The sequence below is a fragment of the Acomys minous genome (assembly GCF_964271855.1).
Source record: "Acomys minous genome assembly, chromosome: 4".
Taxonomy (NCBI): domain Eukaryota; kingdom Metazoa; phylum Chordata; class Mammalia; order Rodentia; family Muridae; genus Acomys; species Acomys minous.
In genome coordinates, this window is record NC_140486.1 from 92,954,588 (window position 1) to 92,979,418 (window position 24,831).

The following is a 24,831-nucleotide window of genomic DNA, read 5'->3' on the forward strand; positions in this document are numbered from 1 at the left end:
TTTGTTTTTCAAGACAGGCTTTCTCTGTGTAGCCTTGGCTGTCTTGGACTCACTTTGTAGACCAGGCTGGCCTCGAACTCACAGTGATCTGCCTGCCTCTGCCTCATGAGTGCTGGAATTAAAGGCGTGCGCCACCATTACCCAGCTGTTTTAAGTATTTTTTAAAAGTACAAATACATTAATACTTAAATATGGGGACTGGAGTGATGGCTCAGTGGTTAAGAGCACCTGCTGCTCTTGCAGAGGACCTGGTCTTGGTTTCCAGCACCTACACCGAGGCTCATAATTGTCTGTGACTCTAAGTCTAGGGAACACAGTGGCCTCTTCTGGCCTGGGGTACATAGACATATGTACAGGCAAACATTCATAAGCATAAACTAAACAAGTCTGCAAATATGCATCTTACCCAATACCAATATGAAAAGACATCTTGATGTACATAAAGCTGTATTGAACTTGGGAAGAGCTAATGAAGTTCTTTTGTTTGCACTGTTTATTTTTTACTAGAGTTGTTTGTGCGGTATTGATTGTTCTCCTGACCCAAGGGCAGCCCTACAGCAGAGTGTCCACTCTTACTGGAGTGCTGCTTCCAACTCTTCTCTTGTTGACCATTTGTAGGGGTGGGCGTCTGACTGTGTCTTCGGTTTTTATCTACTTGGGCTTGCAAGCCATCCTTTCTGTCAGAGATAATTGTGTTTTTCACAGTAAAAGTGCTGATCTCTTTCTCTCTCTTTCCAGGGACCTAGGGGTGCACAGGGATCAACAGGGCCCATGGGATATGCTGGTGCACCAGGGCTGCCAGTAAGTACAGCTGCCGATGCTGCCTCTCTGTAGCCAACAGCGCAGCAATGAGACCAAAACTACATTCTTGGTCAGGCCAATGAGCCACCCTTACTGACCAGAACTCATCTTGATGCTCAGTCCCCAAGAAGAAGCTATTGTCCACACAGCAAAATAGCCCACCCATGTTTGAAAGTCCACTATGTGTCATTTCCATTTTAAAATGACACATACTTGTGCACATAGGGTCATAAGATGGCTTTCCACAGGAGTCTGACAACTTGAGTCCTATCCCAGAACTCACATAAGAGAGCTAAGCATGGCGGCGGTACATGCTTCTAATTTCACTGCTGGGGAGGCAGATATAGGTGGAACTCTGGGACTCTCTGACTAGCTGGCCTGATCTAATTAGTGAACCCCACATTCCAGAGGGAGACACTGTCTCTAAAATTAAGAAATGACATCTGAGATGGATCCTGGACTCCACGTGTGCTACACACACCTGCACATACACACACCTGAGCATATACTTGCCCACACGTGTGCACACACACACATACAATTGTGTGTATTCATGAGCAACAACATGGTATTGGATACATGCATTTAATGTGCAATGATCAAACTAGGATAGTTAGTACATTCATCACTTGTAACATTCATCTTTTCTTTGTACTGGAAGCATTTAAAATATCTGATAGCCATTATAATATGAGATAAATTGTTAACTGTCACCTCATTGCTGTAGACCACTAGAACTCACTGTTTTCAACTGTGTCTTCATTCTCATTAGCGAGTCTTTCATCCCCTTCTTCCTGTCCAGTCTTCCCAGACTCTGGTAACCACTATTTTTCTCCTTATTCATAGGAGATCCAAGTTTTATCTTCCTCATAAGAATGAGAACAGTAGCATAAACAACTTCAAAATCAAACATATTTCCTAATTAAAACTCAGGGTAACCAAGGAAAATATTCTGATGACCATGCCTGACTATTGATGTTTTTCATTGATTTAGGGGCCTATAGGTCATCCCGGAAGCCCTGGGTTGAAGGTAAGTTCTGAATACAACACATCATCAGAGCTTGCCCTCAGTGAGATGACGGGTCATGGACTCCGTCTTGATCCCAGCTTTCCTTTTATCAGGCTTCCCACTTAAATACACCCTAATGAGTTGCACAGATAGAAGTCTTAATTGCTCTTAATTGCCTTTTGAAAACTAAAAAACCAATTCTATTTATTTCGTTTTCATTTCAGGGAAATCCTGCTTTGGGTCTGAAAGGGCAAAAGGGAGCCCCGGTAAGGACCGCTTGTGCAGAAGGGCGGATGTTGAGATGTGTGCCTTCTCTAGTGATAGAGGCCGTTGTGATCATTTGTGTTCATTGTGCAGACACTGTCCAGCTTTATAGCTCATAACTTCTGTTCACTGAATTCTTTTACCCTTAGCTGTAAAATGACAGTTATGACAAAACAGAATACCAGGGCTAGGAGGGGTGACTTAAGGTGGGGGCTTATCTATTCTTCACTTGAATGCCCAGCAGTTCTGGAGCATCTCCTCCATAGCAGGGTAGGGTTGACATTAGCCAGACTGACATGTTCCCTGCTGACACGGAGTTCCAGGGTAGTTAAGTTACAGCACAATTGCTTAACAAGAGTCAGAAATCCATATGAAGATGTCCTGGTGTGGGAAATGCCCACCATATGACAGCGAACATAAAGGCCAGGTCGCAGAACTAGAAAGTTAACTGTGTAAAAGGAACAGCAAAGGGCACTAATGTCAGGCATGGTGATGCAGGCCTGCAATCCCAGCCCTCGGGAGGGTAAAACCTTGTCACATGTGCACTCGTGCATCCGTGTGTGTTCACACACACACACACATACACATTCTTGGAAAAGTTGGGCTAGGTGGCACATACCTTTAATCACAGCATTAAGGAGGTGGAGATAGGAGGACTAGGAGTTCAGGACCATTTTTTTTTTTTTGGCTGCATAACAGGTTTGAGGCCAGCTGGGATACATGAGGCATCACCTATACTAAAAATAAAATAAAAACAGAAACACCAACCTATATGTTTGTTACTAAGTATTGCTGGGTTTTTACCTCTGACTATGCTAATTATATGATACTTTTTAATAATACGAAAAAGTAGTAGCATGGCCCAGTTTTGAAGATGCTCCCTTTTTGTTGGTCTGTGTTTGCACTTTGGCTAGGATAAGAGCGGTCATCCTTATCAGTGCACACTGCTCACCCCTGTGCTGTCTGTGTTTGTTCAGTCATCTCTTTACAAAATGTACGTAGCAGTCAATACATCAACACTGATAGCTAACAGGATATATATCTTACAATATTCCTAACTTCTGAGCTCTTCAGGAGCCTCCCTGGCATGTTCAGTGCCTGGATCCTTAGAAATACTATTTGCAGTAAACTTGAAATGCTATCTTTCCTGAAGAAATACTACCTATCAGAAACACAGACATACTACGCACTCCATGTTAGCCTCAAATTTGTGATCCTCCTGTCTCAGTTTATTTGCTGAGATTACTATGTATTATAGTTAGCTTGGTTATAGTTTTAAAACTGCATTTAACAAGACACTGTTCACATGCATACGGACAGATGTTTCTGTATGTTCATACATTGTGTCCATGCCATTCACAAATAAACACTACAAAGCACCACACCAAATGTCTTCAATAGATTGTCTCTGGATAATGATGTTATGGATCATTCTTATTTTTAAAATTTGTTTTAAGTCATATTTTCATAATAAACAATAAATATAATTTTATATCACACAGTACATTTTTTATTCTCAATCTAGGACATACGGGATTGGAAACATTATACTATTCATGGGTGAAAGTTTTCTTTGCTTCAAAGCAGAAGTTAAAATGAAATGCCTATTTTCTTGATGCTTTTAAAGGGTGAAGTTGGCCAGCATGGTCCTCGGGGGCCCACCCTGTTTATCCAGTCACCTGATTGGATTCTTTATAAAGGAGAAAAGGTAAGGCCCACTCATCTCCCAAGTCACCTTGTGAAGCCCAAATAGAAGCCGTTGCTGCGCACGCTCAGGGCTGTGCACTGTCACATGAATCTCAGAGCTGCCTCATTGGCTGGTGCTCCTGCTATTCCTGCTATTCCCAGAGCCTTACAGAGTCCTCAGGTTCACACAGCTGCTGTGTGGCAGACTGGGCTGAGCTAAGTCCTCCAGAGCACGGGACTTCAAGAGGGCTGTTCTGATGTATTCTGACAGTGAGCTAACAGGAATAGCCACAGTCCTGTAACTTGCCTTTACGTGTGCAAAGGTCACGGGGAACCCAGTTGTCCTCTCAGTATCAGAGGTGGGCTGCATATTTTGAGATCTGGAAAGCTTACAAGAGCTGCATACACAATAGACTTTGGGAAAATCCTTATTCCCAGTGCCAGCCGCACAGTCTGTAGTTGTGTTTAAGTTGTGGTTTAAATTCTGCTCCCTTACCATAACAGGTCAGTTCTCTCCAGAGCTGTATTTCCCACTTTGCATCTGCAGTCTGTTTCCATAGCTCCCCTCCATGTCCCCACACGCTTCTCATCCTGGCCCAAGTCATACCAGAGGTGATGTACTTAGGTCTTAGTTGCTAATTCAATCCCTTGCTTTAAAAAAAAAAAGCCCAACAAGAAACAGGTTGTCAAAAGAAATGATTTGTGAAGTATATGGAATTCAGTGACTACTATGTAATCCTATTATGTCATGCATACTTTTTAGGGTATCAAAGGAATTCCGGGAATGATTGGATCTCCAGGGCCTCCAGGACGCAAGGTAATTTAAATTCTTTTCATCTATTTATGTGAGACAGTATTTTCACCTACTTTTTTGCATGGTTTAATCATTACTTTAATTGCAGCCAAAACATTTTACTATCTTACTATGACCTTATAAACCTCCATTGTAAAGAAGTTCTCTTTTCTACTGCCAGTGTTTTTGTTTCTCATTTTGTTGTTGCTTTCCAACTTAAACAAGTGTTGTTGCTTAGACCTTTCTAACACTGTCATCTTTTAAAGGGAGAGCCTGGCATCGGGACAAAAGGAGAAAAAGGTATTCCTGGGTTCCCAGGACCCCGGGTAAGGATCATTAGTCCTAAGCCTCACTGAGTTTGGTAGCATTGTTTATTCACACACTTGTGAGACTATAACTGTATTCCCATGAGCTAAACTGTAAAAACTATCCCACATACAGCAATGCAGTTTGCACAAGAGCTGGGGTGTTCCCTGCCACTATGTCATTTAGTTACAACAGGCATGCACAAGACAGGAGATCCGAGGGAGGCAGGTGACAGGACTGTGGCTATTCCTGTTAGCTCACTGATGGTGCAGAAGGTGCCTGTGCTGGTTAGCTCAAACCTATTTCATAAACTATGGTGCCTAAGCAAGGGTGCCTAGCACGAAAGCACTATGTCAGCCTGTAGATGTCACTTGACTTTCCCAGTAATGGCATGTCCCATGGAATTACTGGGAGGCCAATTTCCAGTAGGCTTAGATAACTCTAGCTTTGGTATTGAATGGCCCATTATTGGCTTTTGTGTCATTTTTATTGCTAAAGTTGCACAGAGTAAACTATTCATTTCCATGCAAATGAACACACTGTAGATTTTGAAGACATTTGACCTAGTGCAAACTTCATGCTAAATAATTTAAATTGGAAGAATAGAAACAGCAAAAGCGTGAATCCTATTAATTAAACACTGGCAATGATGTGAATTTTCTGAATAAGACTTAAGATCCAGCGGAATAACAAATGGCAGAAGTACGTAGAATCCATTTTATGTTTATCCTATTTAGTTGTGTTTAATATCAATGTGTATCAAGATTACATATTATTATTCCATTGCATATCAAAGCACATCAAAACTACATATCAATACAAGGTTATAGAAGATAAAAACACCATTTCTTATGTTTGAATTCTACTTGTTGATTTTCTGTCATTGTTAGGGTGAGCCTGGTTCCCATGGATCTCCAGGTTTTCCAGGATTCCAGGTACATTCCATTCCAGCAGAGGTGTGTGTGTGTGTATGTGTGTGTGTGTGTGTGTGTGTGTGTGTGTGTGTGTGTGTATGCGTGCGCGCGCACGTGCGTGTGTCAACATGTGTCCCTGTGTCTTCATGAAGCTCAGAGGACAGTTTGAGTGAGTCTGTTTTCTTCTTCCACTGCTTGGGCCTAGAGACAGAACCTCGGGCTTTGTGGTAAGAATCTTACCTCCGTCATTTTACCTTATTGAGTCATTTTACCCCGTCTTAGTTAGAGTTTCTATTGCTGTGAAGAGACACAGTGGCCATAGCAACTCTTATAAAGGAGACATTTAATTGGGCTGCCTTACAGTTCAGAGGTTTAGTCTGTTATCGTCTTGGCGAGAACCGTAACAACACGCAGGCAGACATGGTGCTGGAAAAGGAGCTGAGAGTTCTGCATCCAGATCCTCAAGCAGCAAGAGGAGAGAAAGACACTAGGCCTGGCCTGAGCTTCTGAAACCTCAAGGCCCTCCCCTAGTGACACACTTCCTCCAAGAAGGCCACACCTCCGATAATGCCACTCCCTATGACTCTATGGGGCCATTTTCATTTAAACTACCCTCAGCCACAAACCGTGCCTTTAGTGATTTATTTTTATTATGTATTTAATTTATATATTTATAAAATGCATGGATTATAGAATATATGGTATGTCACATATATTCACCTAATTTACATAAACATGTGTTTCCAAATTTTCAAATATATACAGAGTTATGTGCACATGGGAGTGCAGGTGCTCACAGAGTCTAAAAGACATCAGCAGTTGTAAGCCATCCAACAAGAGTTCTAGGAACCCAAGTCCAGCCATCTGCCAGGGTAATGCACGCTCCACAGCCCTGTGCCATCCCTTCAGCCCCCTCTCTCAGGTGTTCTGAGGCAGGGTTATATGTAGTCCATATTAGCCTCGAATTCACTACATAACCATGTAACTGAGGCTGGCCTGGGGCCCCTAGTCCTTTGATAGTATGGCCTTTCCATCTTAAGTACTAGGATTACAAGTGTGTATTACACACCTGGTTTCATTTAATTAATTACATGGTGGTTCTTAACCTGGGGGTCATGACCTCTTTGGCAAACCTCTGTCTCCAAAAGTATTTACATTACAATTCATATCAGTAGCAAAATTACAGTCATGAAGTAGCAATGAAAATAATTTTATGGTTGGGGGATCACTACAACGTAAGGACCTGCATTAAAGGGGAGCAGCATTAGGAAGGCTGAGAACCACTAAATACAGGATTGTGCTGTTGACTTTTAAAACTGAATTACAAAACGGATATATTCCAAGAGTGGTTCAGACATCTGTGAGTGTGCACAGTTCATTTTAGATTGGACTGAGGTGATGTCAGCCCCTAATAGCGAGCTCTTTGACATGTGTCTGTGGTTGTTTATAGGGAGAAAAAGGAGTGGCCGGCGAACCCGGACTCTTCGGATTTCTTGGTCCAAAGGTAAAAATGTGAGGCCGTGTCAAAGAAAACTTTTAGATCATTCTGATATCAAATTAAAGTTTAGTGTAACTTTTGAGATAGATGTAATCTTATAAATATTACTTTAATGAATTCTGTGTATTATGTATAAGTAGTGTATTTTCATGCCATAATTAGAATCAGTACACGAAACACAGTTATGCTTCCATTTGAGAAGCAATTCTTTTGAACGTGAATAATAATGAGAGCTTCAAAGCTCTCATGAGATCAGATGTATTGAGATCATCTTCTTTTGTAGCACTGTGGTGCCTTTTCCTTTGTTTGTAACTTCTGGGACCCAACACTCAGTGCTTGTTCTGGGCAAGGCCAACTGCTCTCAGGGGACATGATTAAAGGAGAGACAGTATTTTGCTGCCATGATGAAATGCAAAGTCAGGCCCTGCAAGGTGTTTGTACTAGAACGCCTTCTTATACTGACGTTCAAAGTACACCCAAGAGACCTAGTGACTTCTACGGTATTTCATTTATGAGCACATGGTAATAATTTTTCTGATGTTAATGTTTTTTCTTTTGCTATAGCTTTGTCCATTCGCTATTTACTTGTGAGTGTGGGTGAGAGGCCAGATGCCTGTTGGTTCCTTCTGGAACTCCTAGGCCAACTCACTCCTGTAGCTGACCATTTGTCTTTCCTTCCCTGATGAATGTGTGTGTGGCATCCTAACCTTAGCTTAACATCAGGAAGCATCCTTATTTCCAAGGAAAGTAAATGAATGACTGATTTCAGGGGGATCCTGGAGATCGCGGATACCCAGGACCACCGGGCTTTTTGGTAACTCCACCTCCTCCACTCAAAGGTTTGTGTTCAATTCAGTTCTTCCATCATGTATACCGAAATGGACTAGACAGGTGCAGAAAAAAGAGTTTGATTCAGTATTCCTGTAGTTTGCACACCAGGGAGGATAAAACCATGAATATTAATATTTAGTTACTTTTCCTCATGACTGTGACAAAATGCCTGATGGACGGGCTTCTTTTGGCTCATGGATCCACAATGCTGGGGAAGGCATAGTCAAGAAACACTGTGGTGGGCAGATTTGGCAGAGCTCTGCGTGGTGCAAGCTTAGAAACAGATACTAACTGAAACCAAGCACAGCTGTGAAGTGCTCTCACCGTTCCTTCCCTATGGTTCTACGTTCACACCAGGTCTCTCTCTCTCTCTCTCTCTCTCTCTCTCTCTCTCTCTCTCTCTCTCTCTCTCTCTCTCTCTCTCCTGGTTCAAGACAGAATTTCTTTGTGTAGTCCTGGCTGTCCTGGAACTCTCTCTGTAGACTAGGCTGGCCTAGACCTTAGAGATCTACCTGCCTCTGCCTCCTGAGTGCTGGGATTAAAGGCATGCACCACTGCTGCCCGGCCTGGCCTCATCTCTTTAAGACTCAGCAACCTCCAAAACCAGTGACATCACCTGGGGCTAGAGTGTTCAACCTCCTGGGGACATTTCAGCTTCAAGCCAGAACAGTTACTGTGAAGATGCCACTCAATGTGCAGGGAGAACCGTGCATCCTAGTTCATGTCCCATTGGCATATGACATCAAGTTTTATTTCATAATGTAAATATGTGGCAGGGTTTTTATTATTTAAATTTTCAGAAAGTAGTTTTTCTTAAACTTGTAGTTAAAAAAAAAAAGCTGTGAGGTCACTTGACTAACATCTCCCAAGATGCTTGTGGAAAGAGAAGCCTAAATCAATGTCAGAGAACTCAGCTCACGGCTCCTGTGTCTGCAGAAGAGAGACAGTCAAAGGGGACCCAGTGTGGCATATTCCACTAAAACTATGTCAAGCAACTGCAAAAGTACCTCCTACTTGGACTTTAGCGAGACTCACAAACATCCCTGAATTTCAAGTTGTGTGTGGATATTTGTCTTATTACATCTGATGTTACCTTTGTCAGGTCCTCCAGGGGACCCAGGGCCCCCAGGCGGCTATGGAGAAATTGGAGATGTTGGACTACCGGGCCCCCCGGGGCCCCCAGGCAGACCAGGGGAGACTTGTCCAGGTATGAATCTACGATATGTTACAGTGGATTTCCTACATCATACCCACCCCAGCTGTAATCCCCGGTTCTAGCTGATAAGGCGACAGCCTTAAGAGTTTATGGAAGATGGTTGCCTGTGTCCGCTCCAGGTTCCCATGCTAAGCTCTGCTGCCATAGCAACAGCCCTGGGGTTCTAACATCTTCAAATTCAAATGACCCAATTAGAGGAATGTAGGTTCCTTTATCTTTACACACACACACACACACACACACACACACACACACACACACACACAGAGCCATTCAGAACTGCCATGAGGCAAGCATTTGTGTGACAGGCCTTCCATCAGATTTCCACTTGCAGAGAGGATTTGAAACTTTCACTAGGGATAAAGTGTTTACTTAGTTGGACTATTGTTCTGAAAGATTTTCTAAGTTGATATCTACTTGCAAAATTCCATCCATCTACCTAAAGTCCTAATATTTTATGTCAGATGTGCACATAAACATGATGATTTAAAAAACAAAAAACAGACAAACCTTTGATACAGCCTTACTTAAAGTGAAAGGCTCAAAGAAAAAGAGAATAAAGGAAAGCATAGGTCACGTAACATTTGACAGCCCCATTGCTGCCATTACGACAAGGACCTCTTTGGAAGTTGTGCTGGTTAATATTCCAGTAGGATCAGGAATAGGAGTTTGATGCCTTTTTTCTATTCTGTGAACCCAGGAGAACAGATTAAACCTGGCAGGAGAAAAAAATCTCGAGTAAATATTTTTCCCAGCCTGTGTCCTTTGTATTCACCAAGAAAGGGTAAGAAGTTCGGTCATCGACTACCAAATTCTTGCTCACTTCTCTACAAATCTAGCTTTCCTCTTTTTTTAGGGTCTGACAACAGCAATATTAAAAAGACTTGTCTCAATCAGTTAGTCTTTGGAGGCTGCAGTCTGGGTTTAATTGACCCAGGATTATATAAGCCGTCAAGAATATTCTCTTGGTCAGAAAACATTGAACTCCAGTCTTATCTGTTCTCTGTTGTTTCTAATAAAAATTGTATGTCCAGTGGACTGAAATTAAGATCCACTGGGAACAATATATTCAAATACACAGGAAGGCTCTTAATTCCTTAAAAAAATTAATCCTGCGCTGGGAAGATAGCTCAGTCAATAAAGTGCTTCTCACACAAGTATGAGGACCCAAGATCAATCCCCAGATCCCACCCAGGAGTGGAGGTGCACTCTTGGAATACCAGGGCTGGTGAGGCAGATACAAACTGACTCCCAGGGCTCACTGGCTGGAATGCCTAGCCAGATTGGTGAGTTCCAGGCCAGCGAGGGACCCTGTGCCATAAAAGATGGACAGCATCTGAGTAATGACACCAAAGGCTAAGCACAGTGTACACACACACACACACACACACACACACACACACACACACACACACACACACGTGCTACCCCTCACAGGAGTGCACACGGAGAGACACATAGTCACACAAATCCAATTAACCCAGTGGCTTTTGAATCTGAGTATGTCCCATAGTAAGACATACGTTTTATTTTGCACTACATTTATATCTCATTACACATGTGTATATACACTAGTTAAAATTCAGACTTCGAGTGTGGTGGTGCATGCCTTTAATCCCAGCAATTGGGAGGCAGAGGCAGGTAGATCGCTGTGAGTTCAAGGCCAGCCTGGTCTACATAGTGAGTCCAGGACATCCAAGGCTACACAGAGAGACCCTGTCTCAAAAAAAAAACCCTAAATAAATAAATAAAATAAAATTCAGACTTCACAGGATAATATGGGGGACACAATATACCCTATTTTCTATTCCACCCTGGAATAGAATGGAAAAACAAATATCACGTTACTACTACCCACACTTATAAGATTCTGTGTGAGAGCGTTGGGTGGCCAAGCTGATATGTGTCACACGTTCTAGCCCATTGCCTTTGGTGAAGAGGGTTGCATGTTGTTCTTGGTACTGGACAAAGCAACAAGTGTTACCTGGGTTACCCAGTGAGTGAGGAGAATCCTGGCAGGTCTTAGGAGCGACAGCAAGACAGGTGGCATGCATGTCATGGAGGCATTGGCATTTGCTGCCAGCGCATCACTGTATGTAAGACTTTGTGTCTTATGTAACAGCTACATGCCATAGCTAACATGGGATGGGTGGGTTTCAGAGTCAGACACTTGCAATTGGATCAAGCCTTCCCAGATAGTGAGCTGTGTACTACAACATTCCAGTTGTCACTCCTTACAAACTGTGTCGTCCTGGACATTTACTGCGCCTCTCCATGCCTCAGTTCCCCCATCTAAGATGAGATCTCATTAGGATTGGAAGATGTGATGTGTGTGATACAGCCTGATTCCTAGTAAAGAATCAATGTGTGAGCTGTTATTACTGCTACTACTGATGCCGTGTGTGCCTGCTATGCCATAGTGATCACTGTAATCCAGCGGGTGAACCTATCAGTCACATACACAGTCAGTATGGTGTGTGTGTGTGTGTGTGTGTGTGTGTGTGTGTGTGTGCATATGTGTGCACACACGCATGCCCAGCAGACTTTTTACAAAAAGATCTCTCCTATGTAGGTGATGAAAGAGCAGATATTTTATCCGCTAGATGTGGTAATAGGTTTCTATGGATTAATTTTATGAGTTAGTAGGATGGAAAGATAGAAGAATATTCTACTTTGAAATAAGTGAAACATATCTGTTCCAATAAACACAAAGAATGGGGGAAAGTTAAGCTAACATGGTCCCCTCCGGGCATGGTGGTGCATGTCTATAATCCCAGCACTTGGGGCAGGCACAGCTCTGTGAGTGTGAGGCCAGCTTAGTCTACAAAGTGAGTCCAAGACAGCAAAGGCTACATAGTGAAACCCTCTCTTGGAGGGGGGCATGATCCCCCAGACCTGTGGGCTTCCAGCTGCAGCTTCTTTCAAAAGCAGCAATGCCTTTTGGTGTATGGGATAGTTAAGCTTTAAAAGATTTTACTTTATTTATATTTATGTGAGTGAGCATGCATACATTCACTATGGAGCACTGATGCTTTCAGAAGACAGAAGAGACTGTTTGGTCCCCTGGATCTGGAATTACAGGTGTTTGTGAGTTGCCTGGCATGGCTTCTGGGAACTGAACTTGGTCCTTCAGAAGAGCTGGAATTGTTCTCAACCACTGAGCCATTTCTCCTGCCTCAAGTCCATTTTTTTTATAGCATCCTACTCTTAAAAAATTTATTCAGATTATCGTGGTATGGCTCCTGATTTCTATCTAGCAGTCAGCCTTGTGGAAAAAGCAGGGGTTTTGTCCTAGTTTTGGGTTTGGGTGCTGTTACAACATACTCTCTTTCTATAGCCCAAGCTAGCCCCCGTCTTGTGATCCTTCTGTCTCCATTTCCCAAGTCTCTCTCGCCCTCTTCCTGTCAAGCTTTGTTGACTTCCTATTGGTCTAAATTCCCCAGAATTTAGTCAGCTCTCTTGAAAGTCTGTCCTCTAGATCAACATCACCATCTTCCCCACCCCCTTGTTCCCACACAGTCGCCATCTGTCCTTCCTTCTGTGAGTTTGACTGTGTTAGGGTCCACGTGGACGGGAAGGCACCGGGAGCTTCTCTTTCCGTGTCTGGCTTGTTCCATTAGGTGTGATGTCCAGTCCCAGGTGTTTTCTTCTGTTTCCATGTTTCTGGTTGGGATTTCTACCAGCACGGTTACTCTTGAGACCATGTGTGATTTCCACCCTGACTTTTCCTTGCAGGCATGGTGGGACTTCCTGGGTTTCCAGGGTTTCCTGGTCCCCCAGGATTTCCAGGGGATGCTGGTGTTCCTGGAAGACTCAACTGTGTCCCAGGAAAGCCAGGGAGGCCAGGAGCGCCTGGACTACCTGGAGCACCAGGACCACAGGGACCCCCTGGATCAGATGGTAAAGTTTACTCATTGATCTTCATTAACTCTTATGCTGCAGTTCATATAGCTATAGGTTCATTCAGAAAGTCTACTTTTCTAAATACTTAAAAACTTGTATAACATTTTATAGGTCAAGTTATTCATATTAAAATCTTTTTAATGAATATGGGAAATGACACTGGCCTATTGATTGAATATGTGCAATTTATTAATTGTGAGTTTAAGTATGAATGATAAGATTTGATAAATTGATAGATTTTTGTTTTGTCAACACAGTTTTGATTTTTATTGGACTTTTATGTGAGTTTGGCTTAAAAGTAAGGAGATGCCAAGCTCTGTCTTCTCCTGCTTTTTTCCTCCTCAGAGACAGCTATTTTCGCACATGTAGCTGGATCTCTTCATAATTTGGTTCTACATTATCATCCAGCGCATTTATATTTCTATTGCTAAAGTTTTTGCTTTTGCTCATTGCCGTTTGACTCCTCCCTACAGACTCAGCCACTATTCACCACGCCCCATTCTATATGTATACACTTCTTATTCTCATTGCTTACGTGGAATGATGGTGTCATAGTTTGGGCTATAGAAATATTCAGTGTTTCCATTTAATGGTTTATAAGTGTACCCACCAGCTCAGCCTTTAATGATACATTTATTATTTTTAACATTTATTTATTTTTATGTGCACTGGTATTTTGACTGCATGTATGTCTGTGTGAGCGCAACATATCCTATAGGACTGGAGTTATAGACAGTTGTAAGCTGCTATGTGGTTGCTGAGAATTAAACCCAGGTCCTCTGGAAGAGCAGCAGTGTTCTTAACCACTGAGCCATCTCTCCAGCCTGATTCATTTATTATTTTTCATAGCAACATTTGGTAAATTGTCTTTTTGTGTATGCCCATCTGTGCTTGCTTGACTTTTGATTTAGTTATTTAAAATTAATCTCAAACCTCCCAGATTTTTGTATATACTCTGTTGTTATATATTCTAACTCATTAAATAGCCTTATAGTGTTACTTTTAAAACAAAAGTTTTCTGGACCTTTTTAACTTTTTCAAGTTAGTAAGGCTGCACTTTCGACTTATTGCTGAGATACTTGGAGCTTTTCATTCACTGTTATTTTTAAATTGTTTTTATAATATCTAGTGCCATTTCAATATCCTGTTGTAGAAACTACGACAAAAATGTATGTGCTCAGATGTGATTGACTCCTTGGCCTCTCTTCCCCTTCCTGTTTCTCTGCTCGCTCTGTCCTTCCTCCTGCAGATAGCACCTTTCCCTTTTCACTTCTCACATACTCTGTTGCCCACCTCATGCCTTCCCTTAAAATAGTAGTTCTCAGCCTTCCTAGTGCTGCGACCCCTTAATACAGTTCCTCATGTTGTGGTAACTCCCAACTATAAAATTATTTCACTGCTACAGCATAACTATAATTTTGTTGCTGTTATGAATTATAATGTAAATATTTTATATGCAAGGATAGCTGATATGTGACCTCTGTGAAAAAGTCATTTGACCCTCCCCCCCCCCCCAAAGAACTGCTATCTTTAGAGCTTTTCCTCCTTTCTCAAGAACCTCTTTCTGGATTTGTTTGTTTGTTTTTTGTTTTTTGTTTTTTGGCTCCTTTCTTCAGTTGCTTCCAGTTGAATACACATATTTAACCTTTAGAAGCTAGAATCCACATGTGAGAAAGAACACACCACATTTGTCTTTCTGAGCCTGAGTTACCTCCGTATTATATTTTCTAGTTCTGTACTTTTCATTACAAATTTCATGATTTTATTTTTTCTTAAACATGGCATAAAATTCCGTTGTATATATAAGCCACATGTCCGCGATCCTTTTATGTGTTGGTGGACATCGAGGCTAACTCCACTTACTTGCTACTGTGAAAAGAGCAGTAATAAACATGAATTCACTGTTACTCCCTCCACATCTCTCTAGTGTTTTACTTTCCACTGGCCAATTGCTTACTCTCCTATTAGACTTCCAGAGAACAATTCAAAATAAGAGCTTAAAGCTGGGGAATCACACGGACATAACACACCTTCGCTCTGTTCGGTTGTCTGATGGGTAGTTTAGGTGAGCATAAAATTCTGGGTTGGAAATCTTTCTTCTCAGGATTTCATTCTCCAGCCTGTAGTGAGAGCACTGCAAACGTCTATACTATGTTACTGTCTGCACATACCTTTGAAATCTATTTCCATACTGGAAGCTTTAATTTTTTTTATTCAGTCCTATCTTCCAGCTCTTACTGAATTTATAGTTTTTGTTTGTTTGTTTGTTTGTTTGTTTTGTGGACTTAATTACTTCTGTTTCTGAGAGTTTAGTTCTCTTTCAGTGTTCCCTTTTGCAGCGTTCTGTTCATTGTCTCAGTGTGAAATAGTGCCCCCTCTACTGTTTTAATTACATTGTGCTTTACCCGTTTTTTCTTGAAACTTTGTTTCTTCTTTGTTTTTGAAGGGGTGTTTTATTTTCTACTACAATTTTTGAGAGGAGTCTTTCCATATAAATATTTTATTAGCAATTCATTGTTTGAGACTCTGTCATTCTACTATGTAAGCTCCAGAGGAGAGATTCTGGTGTGAAACCTGCTTTTTAATTGTTTTTCTTTTTTTCCCCTTGTCATTTTCCATTGATGCTTGGATCCTGGCATCTTTAGGGTCTTCTGGGGTTTTAAGCCTTCTATTGTTGTTGTTTTAGCCTTTTATCCTACTAAAGTGTCTGGAGAATGCAGAGGGTAGCATTTGCAGCCTATGTCGTCTTTATCCAGATGTCTCAAAAGTTTTGCTTTTGCAAGCTGTGCTTTGTGGTTTCTTCACTGCCTGGTAATTGGTAAATGAGGGAGAAAAAAAAAACATTGCTATATCCTGACTCCGTCTTTTGTTGTTCATGATTTATTTTGCTTTGGTATTTGTTGGTGTTATCTGTTATCTTATTCTGGAGCCCACTGACCTATGGCTGGCATTAAGAGTGTCTTTATCAATGGTGCTAGTAGATAGTTCCATGGTCTATATGTATAGAGAGAGAGGGGAGGAAGGAGGAAAGGGTGGAGAAAGAAGAGGAAGAAGGAGAGAAGAGGGGGGAGAACTGAGACATGGGACATCATGAAGTAAAACATAGGGCAGAGACTGAGAGTACACCACACTGGCGCCCTCCGGGGGACTTCATCTAAATCATGTGATTCTGTCTACCATATCCTTGCTTCCAAACAGTGACGTATTGTAGCCCTGGGTGCCCTGGGCCAATGGGAGAAAAGGGAAAAATGGGTCCCCCAGGAAGAAGTGGAGCCAAAGGAGAAAAAGGCAAGTATGAATGAAAGATAGAATTTATACACGACAGCCACACATGGAGTTCCAGGGTGAGGGAGCCTATGAGAAGCATAGCCTGGCATGCCATTCGGGCTTAATACTCACTTTTGTTACTCCTCACGAGAACTGCATGTCAATGTGTGTTCAAGTGCGCATAAGTCACCATGACTCAAGTTCTTCTGTCAAACAAGGGCTTCTTATACTTTGCCACTCAAGACCCATTTTTACCTGAAAATTTTTCATGCCATTTCAAGTGTATGGGTATATAAAATAGGCATACAAATCAAGCTTTTACTGCTGACACATAATGGAGAAATGTATTTAAAATAATTCTTTAATGCACATAAGTAGCATCTATTGAATGTGGAAGCAGGTTTGCATACTAATGTGATAGAGGTGTTTATTGTTATGTAAAGAATTCTATCTTGGCTGAATGTTTAATGCTGCAGGATGTAGACCATCTTCAAGGTTTTTCAGAGTAAACTGATATTTTGATTTTATAATCAATGCTGAGAACATTGCTTTGCATAAATATAATGCCTAAAAGTACACAAGTACATTTAGCTTTGTTTTAGGAAATTTTGTCCTAATCCCAAGCTAAACTTTATTCACACCTTGTTTTTTAAGCTCAACTTAGCAATTCCACATCAACTTTAAAAATTAAACATTTTAATGTTTTTTTTAAATACACATCCTCATTCTTATCTTCCTGTTCTCACCCTCCCTCCCTCTCCTGCCCTATTCCTCTCCCCTAGACCTCTGACCAGTGGGGTCCTCCTCCCCCACCATCTGACTACAGCCTATCAGGTCTCATCTGGATGGCCAGCATCTTCTTCCTCTGTGTTCCCATAGGGCCTCCCCACCAAGGGGCACTGTTCAAATAGAGGGCTCTAGAGTTCATGTCAGAGGCAGTCTCCCCCCCACCCCACCCCCCACCCCGCTCTTCCTCCCCACTTTCCCATGTGGAGAATGAGATGTTCATCGGCTACGTCTGAACATGGGGTCTAGGTTCTCTGCTTGCAATGTCCTTGGTGCATCAGTTTGTGCACTCTCCGCCCTGGGTGCAGATCCACCATAGAGGCTTGGCCCCCACAGTTTATAAAAGCAGGGCTTCAGAGTAGAAAGAACACACGTTCTTTTTCAGGGAGCAACTTTGCTCACAAGGTTCTCTTGTGCAGATTAGGGACCACTCATATCTTAATGTAGTTTCTCTGTGGATCTCATGTGCTTTGGACTCATTAAATGCCCATGGCTGTCTCCCTCCTCTGTACCTTGTCAGAGCCTTTTGGACAACTGGGCCAGCCAGTATGAGAGCAAGACCACAAACCAATTTGACTTTGCCAAACTTTATTTTTCAGCCCGAATGTTCTGATCATTAGGGGTGTTTTGTAGTGAATTAGCAATCGTAATGTGCCACTTGATCAATAATCCCTGCAGGCATGTGTTTCTTTGATTAATCAGAGTCATGGCATAATTAGTTTATCTATATATTGGTGTACATTATTCATTTTTTGTTGTTGTTGTTTCTTCAGTAACAGATTAAAAAAAAAAAAAGACTTTCAATTATTCACCAGAACTTTATGTTAGCTGTAGAGGAGTTTAGGGCACAAAAGGATTCCATTTATTTAGAAAGTGTGTGTCCATCCCACACAGAGCAGCCCAACTCCATGCTTCATTTCAGCCCTCCTGTTCCACGCTTTCACCCCACATAGACTGTACCAGCCACCCCTCTACACTGCCCCACGCTGCACTCCCACCCCAAGTCATATGGGCTCATCCTACAGAGGACACACAACAGACGCCACACTGCCACATCCTACCTCTTGCCACAGGGTCTCGTCCCCCATATACCAGGCTAGAGACTCCATCCTGTCACATGCTGCACGCTAGCTACATGTCACGTGGTCTTGGTTTCCTGTGATAAGAATTATTCTCTAGTCATACTATTTGTTTATTTATTGTGTTAAGTTATTTATTTACTTTACATGACCCCAGCTTCCCCTCCCTCCTCTCAGCTCCTCCCTCTCACCTCTTCACTCACCCATTCACCCCCACCTTGACCCCTCTCCTCAGAAAGGGGAAGGCCTTCCATGGATATCCACCTGTTTTGGCATATCAAGTTGCAGTAAGACTAGGCACATCTTCTTCTACTGAGGCTAGACAAGGCCATCCAGTTCGGGGCTTTTTTCTTTTTGTAAAAAACATTTTAAAAATATTTTTGTTTGTATTTTTTTGTAATAAGAAATTCACTGGGGCTTTTGTTAGGAACTATGTCAAGCTAACTTTCTACCTCTGTCTAGGAAATGAGGGACTCTGTGACTGTCCACCTGGTCCCATGGGACCCCCTGGCCCTCCAGGACTTCCCGGAAGACAAGGAAGTAAAGGAGACTTAGGGCTTCCTGGCTGGCATGGGGAGAAGGGTGATCCAGGCCCGCCTGGTGCTGAAGGACCTCCAGGGCCACCAGTAAGTAACTTCTACTGGTCATAATCTCTTCAAACAAGATGGACAGAGAGAACTTACTGTACCCTTTCTAACTTGATGTGTGATACACATTTTATGTTTTGAACTTAAAAACATCTTAATGACCAAACACATTCTTGTTTGGGTACCCACCCATCCATGTGAAGAAGCCATACAGAGAGAATCATACATAGGACAGAGACATCAGAATCACTCTGATCCAAATGGGCCTCGATTTGGATGAAGGAAGTCTTAGCTGTGGTAACCTAGATGAACCCTCAGCCCACAGTCAAAGATCTGTGAGCAGCAGCTCGGCAAGAATCTGCCCATCACCATATGGCACCCACTTGCTGAAGCTAGCCTTCCATCTGTCTGGTCCCTACACATAACCTCACTGTTCACAGGAGATCTCCCTGGGAGTCTGGAGACAGCCCCACTGGTCCTCTGTGCCGGGGTGACCTGTGACTCAATTCTGAAGTCCCCAAGTCGTTCTCAAATTCTCCTAGAAGAATCTAATAAAAATGAGCGAGAGTGAGGATTCCACTTGATGTGCATGCGTCCCCCTCCTTGCCTGTGGTCTCCAGCCGCACCCTTCCCACATGTGCACAGCACACCTGCAAAGCTGGCTCTGCAGAAAGCCTGAAGGATAAAGCTCAGCATGGTCCTTGATGCATGAATACTGAACAAGCGTGCTGAGATTACTCTGTACTTTGCATATCATAGTTCGTTTTGCAAAATTTAATTTTTATCATGGTCAGTTATGTTGCTCCTTGATATTTTTAGTGACTCTAAAACAGTGCTGTGGCTTTGTGTTTAGTTGCTTCCCAGGGCTAACATCGCTGCATTGTGGACTAGTGTGCTCAGAGGTTTGGTTGTTCTGGGACTCACTGGGTTGACTCTGTTTCTGATGTCTTCTTTCTACATTGCATTCACCATATTGTGTTTAGAAATTGGGATCAGAATAACGGCATAGGGGAAATTTCTTATTTCCCTTTCTCTTTCTCATCAGTTTCTGTTAATACCACAGTATTCCCTGGCCAATTTCCCCACCTTCAGCTCCATGGAAGATTTTATGTTACTCTCCCTCTTCTTTGCTTTCATTTTCACAGATCAAAGGCTAAAATAATTTAAAATATTTTTGATGATACATAGTTATTTAGCATACCTTTTATTTAAGACTCACCATGAAGTTGCATATCCATATAGAATTCTCATGTATTCTTTCCCCAGGTTTTAAAAAATATTTACTTAAAAATTTTTGTGTGTATTTATGAGTGCATGTATGTATGCATGTATGTATGTATGTATGTATGTATGTATGTATGTATGTGTATCATGTTCATATATGTATGTATGAGCATCATGTGCATGCCTGGAGCATGTGGAGGCTAGAAGAGGAAGTCAGTTCACTGGACCAGGAGTTACAGGGTCTTCAGAGTCACCGTATGGGTGCTGCTCACCAGTGAGTGTCCTCTGCAAAATCAGCAAGTGTTCTTAAGCACGGAGCCCTCTTTCCAGGCCCCCCCCAATCCATTATATCTTTACCGTTGTGAACTGCTAAGATAAAAGAGGCATTGACACACTTCTGCTAACCCAGATACAGAATTACATACATCTTAGCACAAAGAACATTGAGCTTTGTGCAATAGAACCACCCTGAAAGGCAGGAAAAGAGACAAAACAATGATTTCCAAGCCAGAACTTTAAACAGAGATTTAGAAGAGAAGAGAAGAGACGGTGTTAGATAGCTAGACAAGAACATGTATGACTTCTGCCTTAACAGAATTAATTTAATGCACTGATTTTAATTTTTTTTTTAATCAAGGGGAATCCTGGTGCCTTGGGACCCCCTGGCCACAAAGGGGCAAAGGGTGACATGGTGTTGTCAAGAGTGAAAGGTGAGTGTGACTGATCGCTTAGCCCTCTGACATTTTATGAATGATCTATGGGAATCCACTTGCATTGATTTCCCCTGTGACTTCAGATCAATTGTATATAATTTAGGATTGTTGAGATTGTCTTAAAAGTAATTTCTGTTCTTCATAGAATGGTCTGGCTGTTGAGCACTGAATCTCCTGCCCCTTATTTGAAATCATAAATGTTTCTTTAGTGACATATTCAAATCTTCATTGTGGTTAAATTGAGTTTGAAGCAAAATCCCTTTTGACTTGCCTTCTGCACTGTAATGTCCTCTATTATAATTACAAGCAACCAATGCTTATTTTAAAGTAGTTTTGTGGAATAATATAATTTATTGACCTCCTAGATGAAACAACTAGGTGTAGGGTCCACACTGGAACAAACAGATCTGTGGCCTTGAATAGCATCATGACACTGTCTTCGTATCCTTCATCTCTCATTGGGTTCCCATATGTCTGGCTTTCTCTGGCTACATGCCCCAGGGATACCATGCACAAGGCAGCCCCCAGTCCTTGACAGCAGAGATGCTGTGTTAGTTATAAGCAGAGAAATAACTTCGAAAGGATTGTGCAGTTTAGGGCAGTGATCTAACCACCAACTCCTCCATCCTGTAAGACCAGGAATAGAATGTTACATGCACTGCCGTTGAGTCAGGAAGCTTCCACGGCTGGTCCCTCCACACATCACCCCTTTGTTAAAATGAGAAGAGGAGAATTTCGCAAGTAAAGAGAGCCAGTAGAGTTTGCAACTGCCACCCTTCCCTTGTTTCTGTAATGGTTTGGGTGACTTTGGGCCACCGAGTCACTCAGGAGACTTAAAGAACCCTCACAGAACACAAAAAGCTATTATTCTTAACTGGAATCCTTTCATCTCTTCTAATTCACTCCCCATGTGTAAGAGCTCACATGTCTTTTGCCTTCTTTTCTCAGGGCAAAAAGGAAAAAAAGGCCTTGATGGGCCACCAGGATTTCCAGGGCCACAAGGACGAGATGGTCAGGATGGACATGCTGGAGAAAGAGGGGATGCCGGGCCTCCAGTATGTAGAGTTCTGCTATAGAATTTAATTCTCTGATACGCTCATACAAGCAAGGCTGGCAGCTATAGCTCAGGCTTGCACACAGTAAGGGTAAAGATTTGTTGTATTTGTACCCACAGACATGGAGGGTGATGGAGCCTAACTGGGTAAAAAGTCAATTTTATACAAAAACTCATTTGAGTTTTCTCTTTGTGTGTGGATCTACCACTTGACTTATTTATTTTATATGATATATCTGATGTTGGTGGTTCTCCATGCCACTTTTTATTCTGTATATAAGGTATAATATGATTCATTTTCTGTGTTTGCTGCATAGCATATACATCCGTATCGTGCATGTATGTATGCAAAGTATGCATATAAAATATTAGGGAGAATCTTAATTTGTTTAAATCACACTTGCTGCAGAGTTACTGTCTTTTAAAAATCTGGGATTTTTAAATATGTAGACTGCTTTGAATTCGTGGGCTTGGAAAGATCAATAATAGACTTGTGACCTACCATTCCCAGGGGGACCATGAAGATGCAGTCCCAGGTGAGAGAGGACTTCCTGGACTGCCAGGCCCTCCAGGGAAAACAGGACCTGCAGGGCCTCCAGGCCTGGGATTTCCAGGCCCACCAGGAGAGAGAGGCCTACCAGGAGAGCCGGGGAGGCCAGGCATGAGGGGCTTTGACGGCATGAAGGGGCAGAAAGGTAATTTTAGATATTATTTGTGTGAGGGAATATTAAGTGAAATTATAAAAATTAAAGGGAGTTTCTGTGAGCACAGTTATCACCTGGGTGCTGTGGGAAGCTTGCGGGCTGTCTAGCAACAGAAAGTATTATAGCACAAATACTCTAAATAGGTCCACAAATGTTGCCCCCTTCACTTCTCTGTTTGTCACACCAAAACTTTGTTTTCTTCATTTCTCCCTATCAACTTATGAAGTCCAACTACATTTAAATCATTTATATGTATTAAAAGTATAAATTTTTACAATCTTCTGAGCTATCATGATATATTTTAATAAAAGATACAGTATTGTTTTATTTAACAAAATATCTCCCATGAAAACACACTTGTAAGCATTTTAGGGAGGGGAAAGTGATGATATTTTAATCATACTTGACAGCAATATGAACTTCAAAATATAAAGTCACTTTCAGAGCTATGGCTGTCAGAAAAAGATTTATTTAAGATTCTTTTCTTTTATAACATTTATTACGCCTTGGACTATAGCTCTAATTTTGAAATTTGAAGATAAAATACAGTCTTTGGCTCTTGTTTTGACAACACATAAAAGACAAGCACCTTTATATTTGATAAGAAGTAACTGTGGTATGATACTTGGAAAAAAATGTAATCTTGTTTTTCTGTATCGCTCACACCTTAGCTTGAAAGTGCACGGAGTAATAAACTATGAGGTATCGTTAGGAAAGTGAACCTTTGGACGTTAGTAGGACATGAGAACTCAGGGGCACAGGCTTTGAGTTACTTTACCAATTAAACAGGTGACGACAGCACCTCCTTTCCTGAGTCATTGGAAAGCCAAGAGGCAATAGAGATCTCTGGACCCTAGAGATCTCGAAAGTGGTGGCTATTATTGGTGTCTTACAGGGTCTTTTCGTTTGTGTAGCTCCCTAGTGTCCAAGATCAAAAGTGTCTAACTCGGTGCTGCGTGTCACAGCGTCTCCACGACCTAGCAGCGTTTCCTGTCCATTCCCCAATTACTAGAACTGATACTTCTTAGACTCAATTGCTTTGTTTATAACTGCTTGTAACTGCTTTGGCAGCTGGGATTTAGGTTTAAGGACGGATCCTGAAAGTTGGTTTAATGATGCTTGGGGACTTCTCTTTTTCCGAACCTTAATGCACCATATGGAAGTTGTCGCAGAGACTCACATGCATTCGGTGCTTGGTTATCTAAATGTCCCTTTTCTTTTCCTTTCCAGGTGACACCACTTCCTGTAACATAAGCTACCCAGGGAAACCAGGTCCGCCAGGTTCTGATGGACCTCCAGGTATCACCAATGCAATGTTCTTGCCCTACACGCTTTCCAGAGTAAAAGAACCAAAAAGATGGATAAGCACACAACAAACCCTCTCAGGCAGAGCACTTCTGATAGTGCAGGGTCTCGAGGGACAGGAGACTGGGAAAAACATCACAGTCCTTAGCTCCCGGGCCTCCCTCCCTCTTCCTGTTTGAGGTTCCCTTTCATGGGCTTTTCCAGACTCTTTGTGCCTTGTTTGATCACCTATCAGTTAACATGTGTCTGCCCTTGAAAATTCTAAAGCTATATCCTTTATCACTTCCTGTGTACCAAGAATGGAAAGTAGCACCTGCCTGTGGACTGTGCCTTCCACCATTCCTGACTAGAAAGAGCCTGAAAAATGCCCCTGTATCAACATTTCTGAATACATGCTCACATATGTATTCCATTTGAGCCAACTCCTGCATTTAGTGGAATGAAACTCCAAATCCATGTGCATTTTGTATCCAAGATGGACACAAAGAGGATCTGGGGACTCTAGAAAACCAGCCTAGCTGAATCTGTAAGTTCAAGATTCAGTGAGAAACCCTGAAAGAAAGAAAAGGTGGGAAACTGGGTAGGACGGGGAGGTAGGAAGGATCTGGGAAGGGTTGGTGGAGGAGCTACCCTGATCACAATATATTATATAAAAACTTTTCTCAACTAAAAAAAAAAAAAAAAAAAAAAAAAAAAGAAGAAGAAGAAGGCAGCTGACATTGATATCTGGCCTCTGTATTCATAGTTTATATCTCTGTCTGTCTGTCTGTCTGTCTGTCTGTCTGTCTCTCTCTCTCTCTCTCTCTGTCTCTCTGTCTCTGTCTCTCTCTGTCTCTCTCTGTTTCTCTGTCTCTCTCTGTGTGTCTCTGTCTCTGTCTCTCTCTGTCTCCC

General features: G+C 42.1%; 1 protein-coding gene across 1 annotated transcript in view; it reads left to right on the forward strand.

Annotated features, from left to right (window-relative positions):
- The window catches only part of COL4A4 (collagen type IV alpha 4 chain), a 113,223-nt gene that overhangs the window by 44,420 nt on the left and 43,972 nt on the right, over window positions 1-24,831 (forward strand). The window contains exons 11-27 of the mRNA XM_084779829.1: window positions 739-801; window positions 1,796-1,831; window positions 2,035-2,076; window positions 3,702-3,782; window positions 4,524-4,577; window positions 4,820-4,879; window positions 5,750-5,794; window positions 7,224-7,277; window positions 8,041-8,110; window positions 9,205-9,309; window positions 13,054-13,218; window positions 16,420-16,509; window positions 18,816-18,979; window positions 20,802-20,874; window positions 21,826-21,932; window positions 22,443-22,626; window positions 23,866-23,934. Coding sequence (XP_084635955.1) covers window positions 739-801; window positions 1,796-1,831; window positions 2,035-2,076; window positions 3,702-3,782; window positions 4,524-4,577; window positions 4,820-4,879; window positions 5,750-5,794; window positions 7,224-7,277; window positions 8,041-8,110; window positions 9,205-9,309; window positions 13,054-13,218; window positions 16,420-16,509; window positions 18,816-18,979; window positions 20,802-20,874; window positions 21,826-21,932; window positions 22,443-22,626; window positions 23,866-23,934 — 1,462 coding nt within the window. The remainder of the gene's footprint in view (window positions 1-738; window positions 802-1,795; window positions 1,832-2,034; window positions 2,077-3,701; window positions 3,783-4,523; window positions 4,578-4,819; window positions 4,880-5,749; window positions 5,795-7,223; window positions 7,278-8,040; window positions 8,111-9,204; window positions 9,310-13,053; window positions 13,219-16,419; window positions 16,510-18,815; window positions 18,980-20,801; window positions 20,875-21,825; window positions 21,933-22,442; window positions 22,627-23,865; window positions 23,935-24,831) is intronic.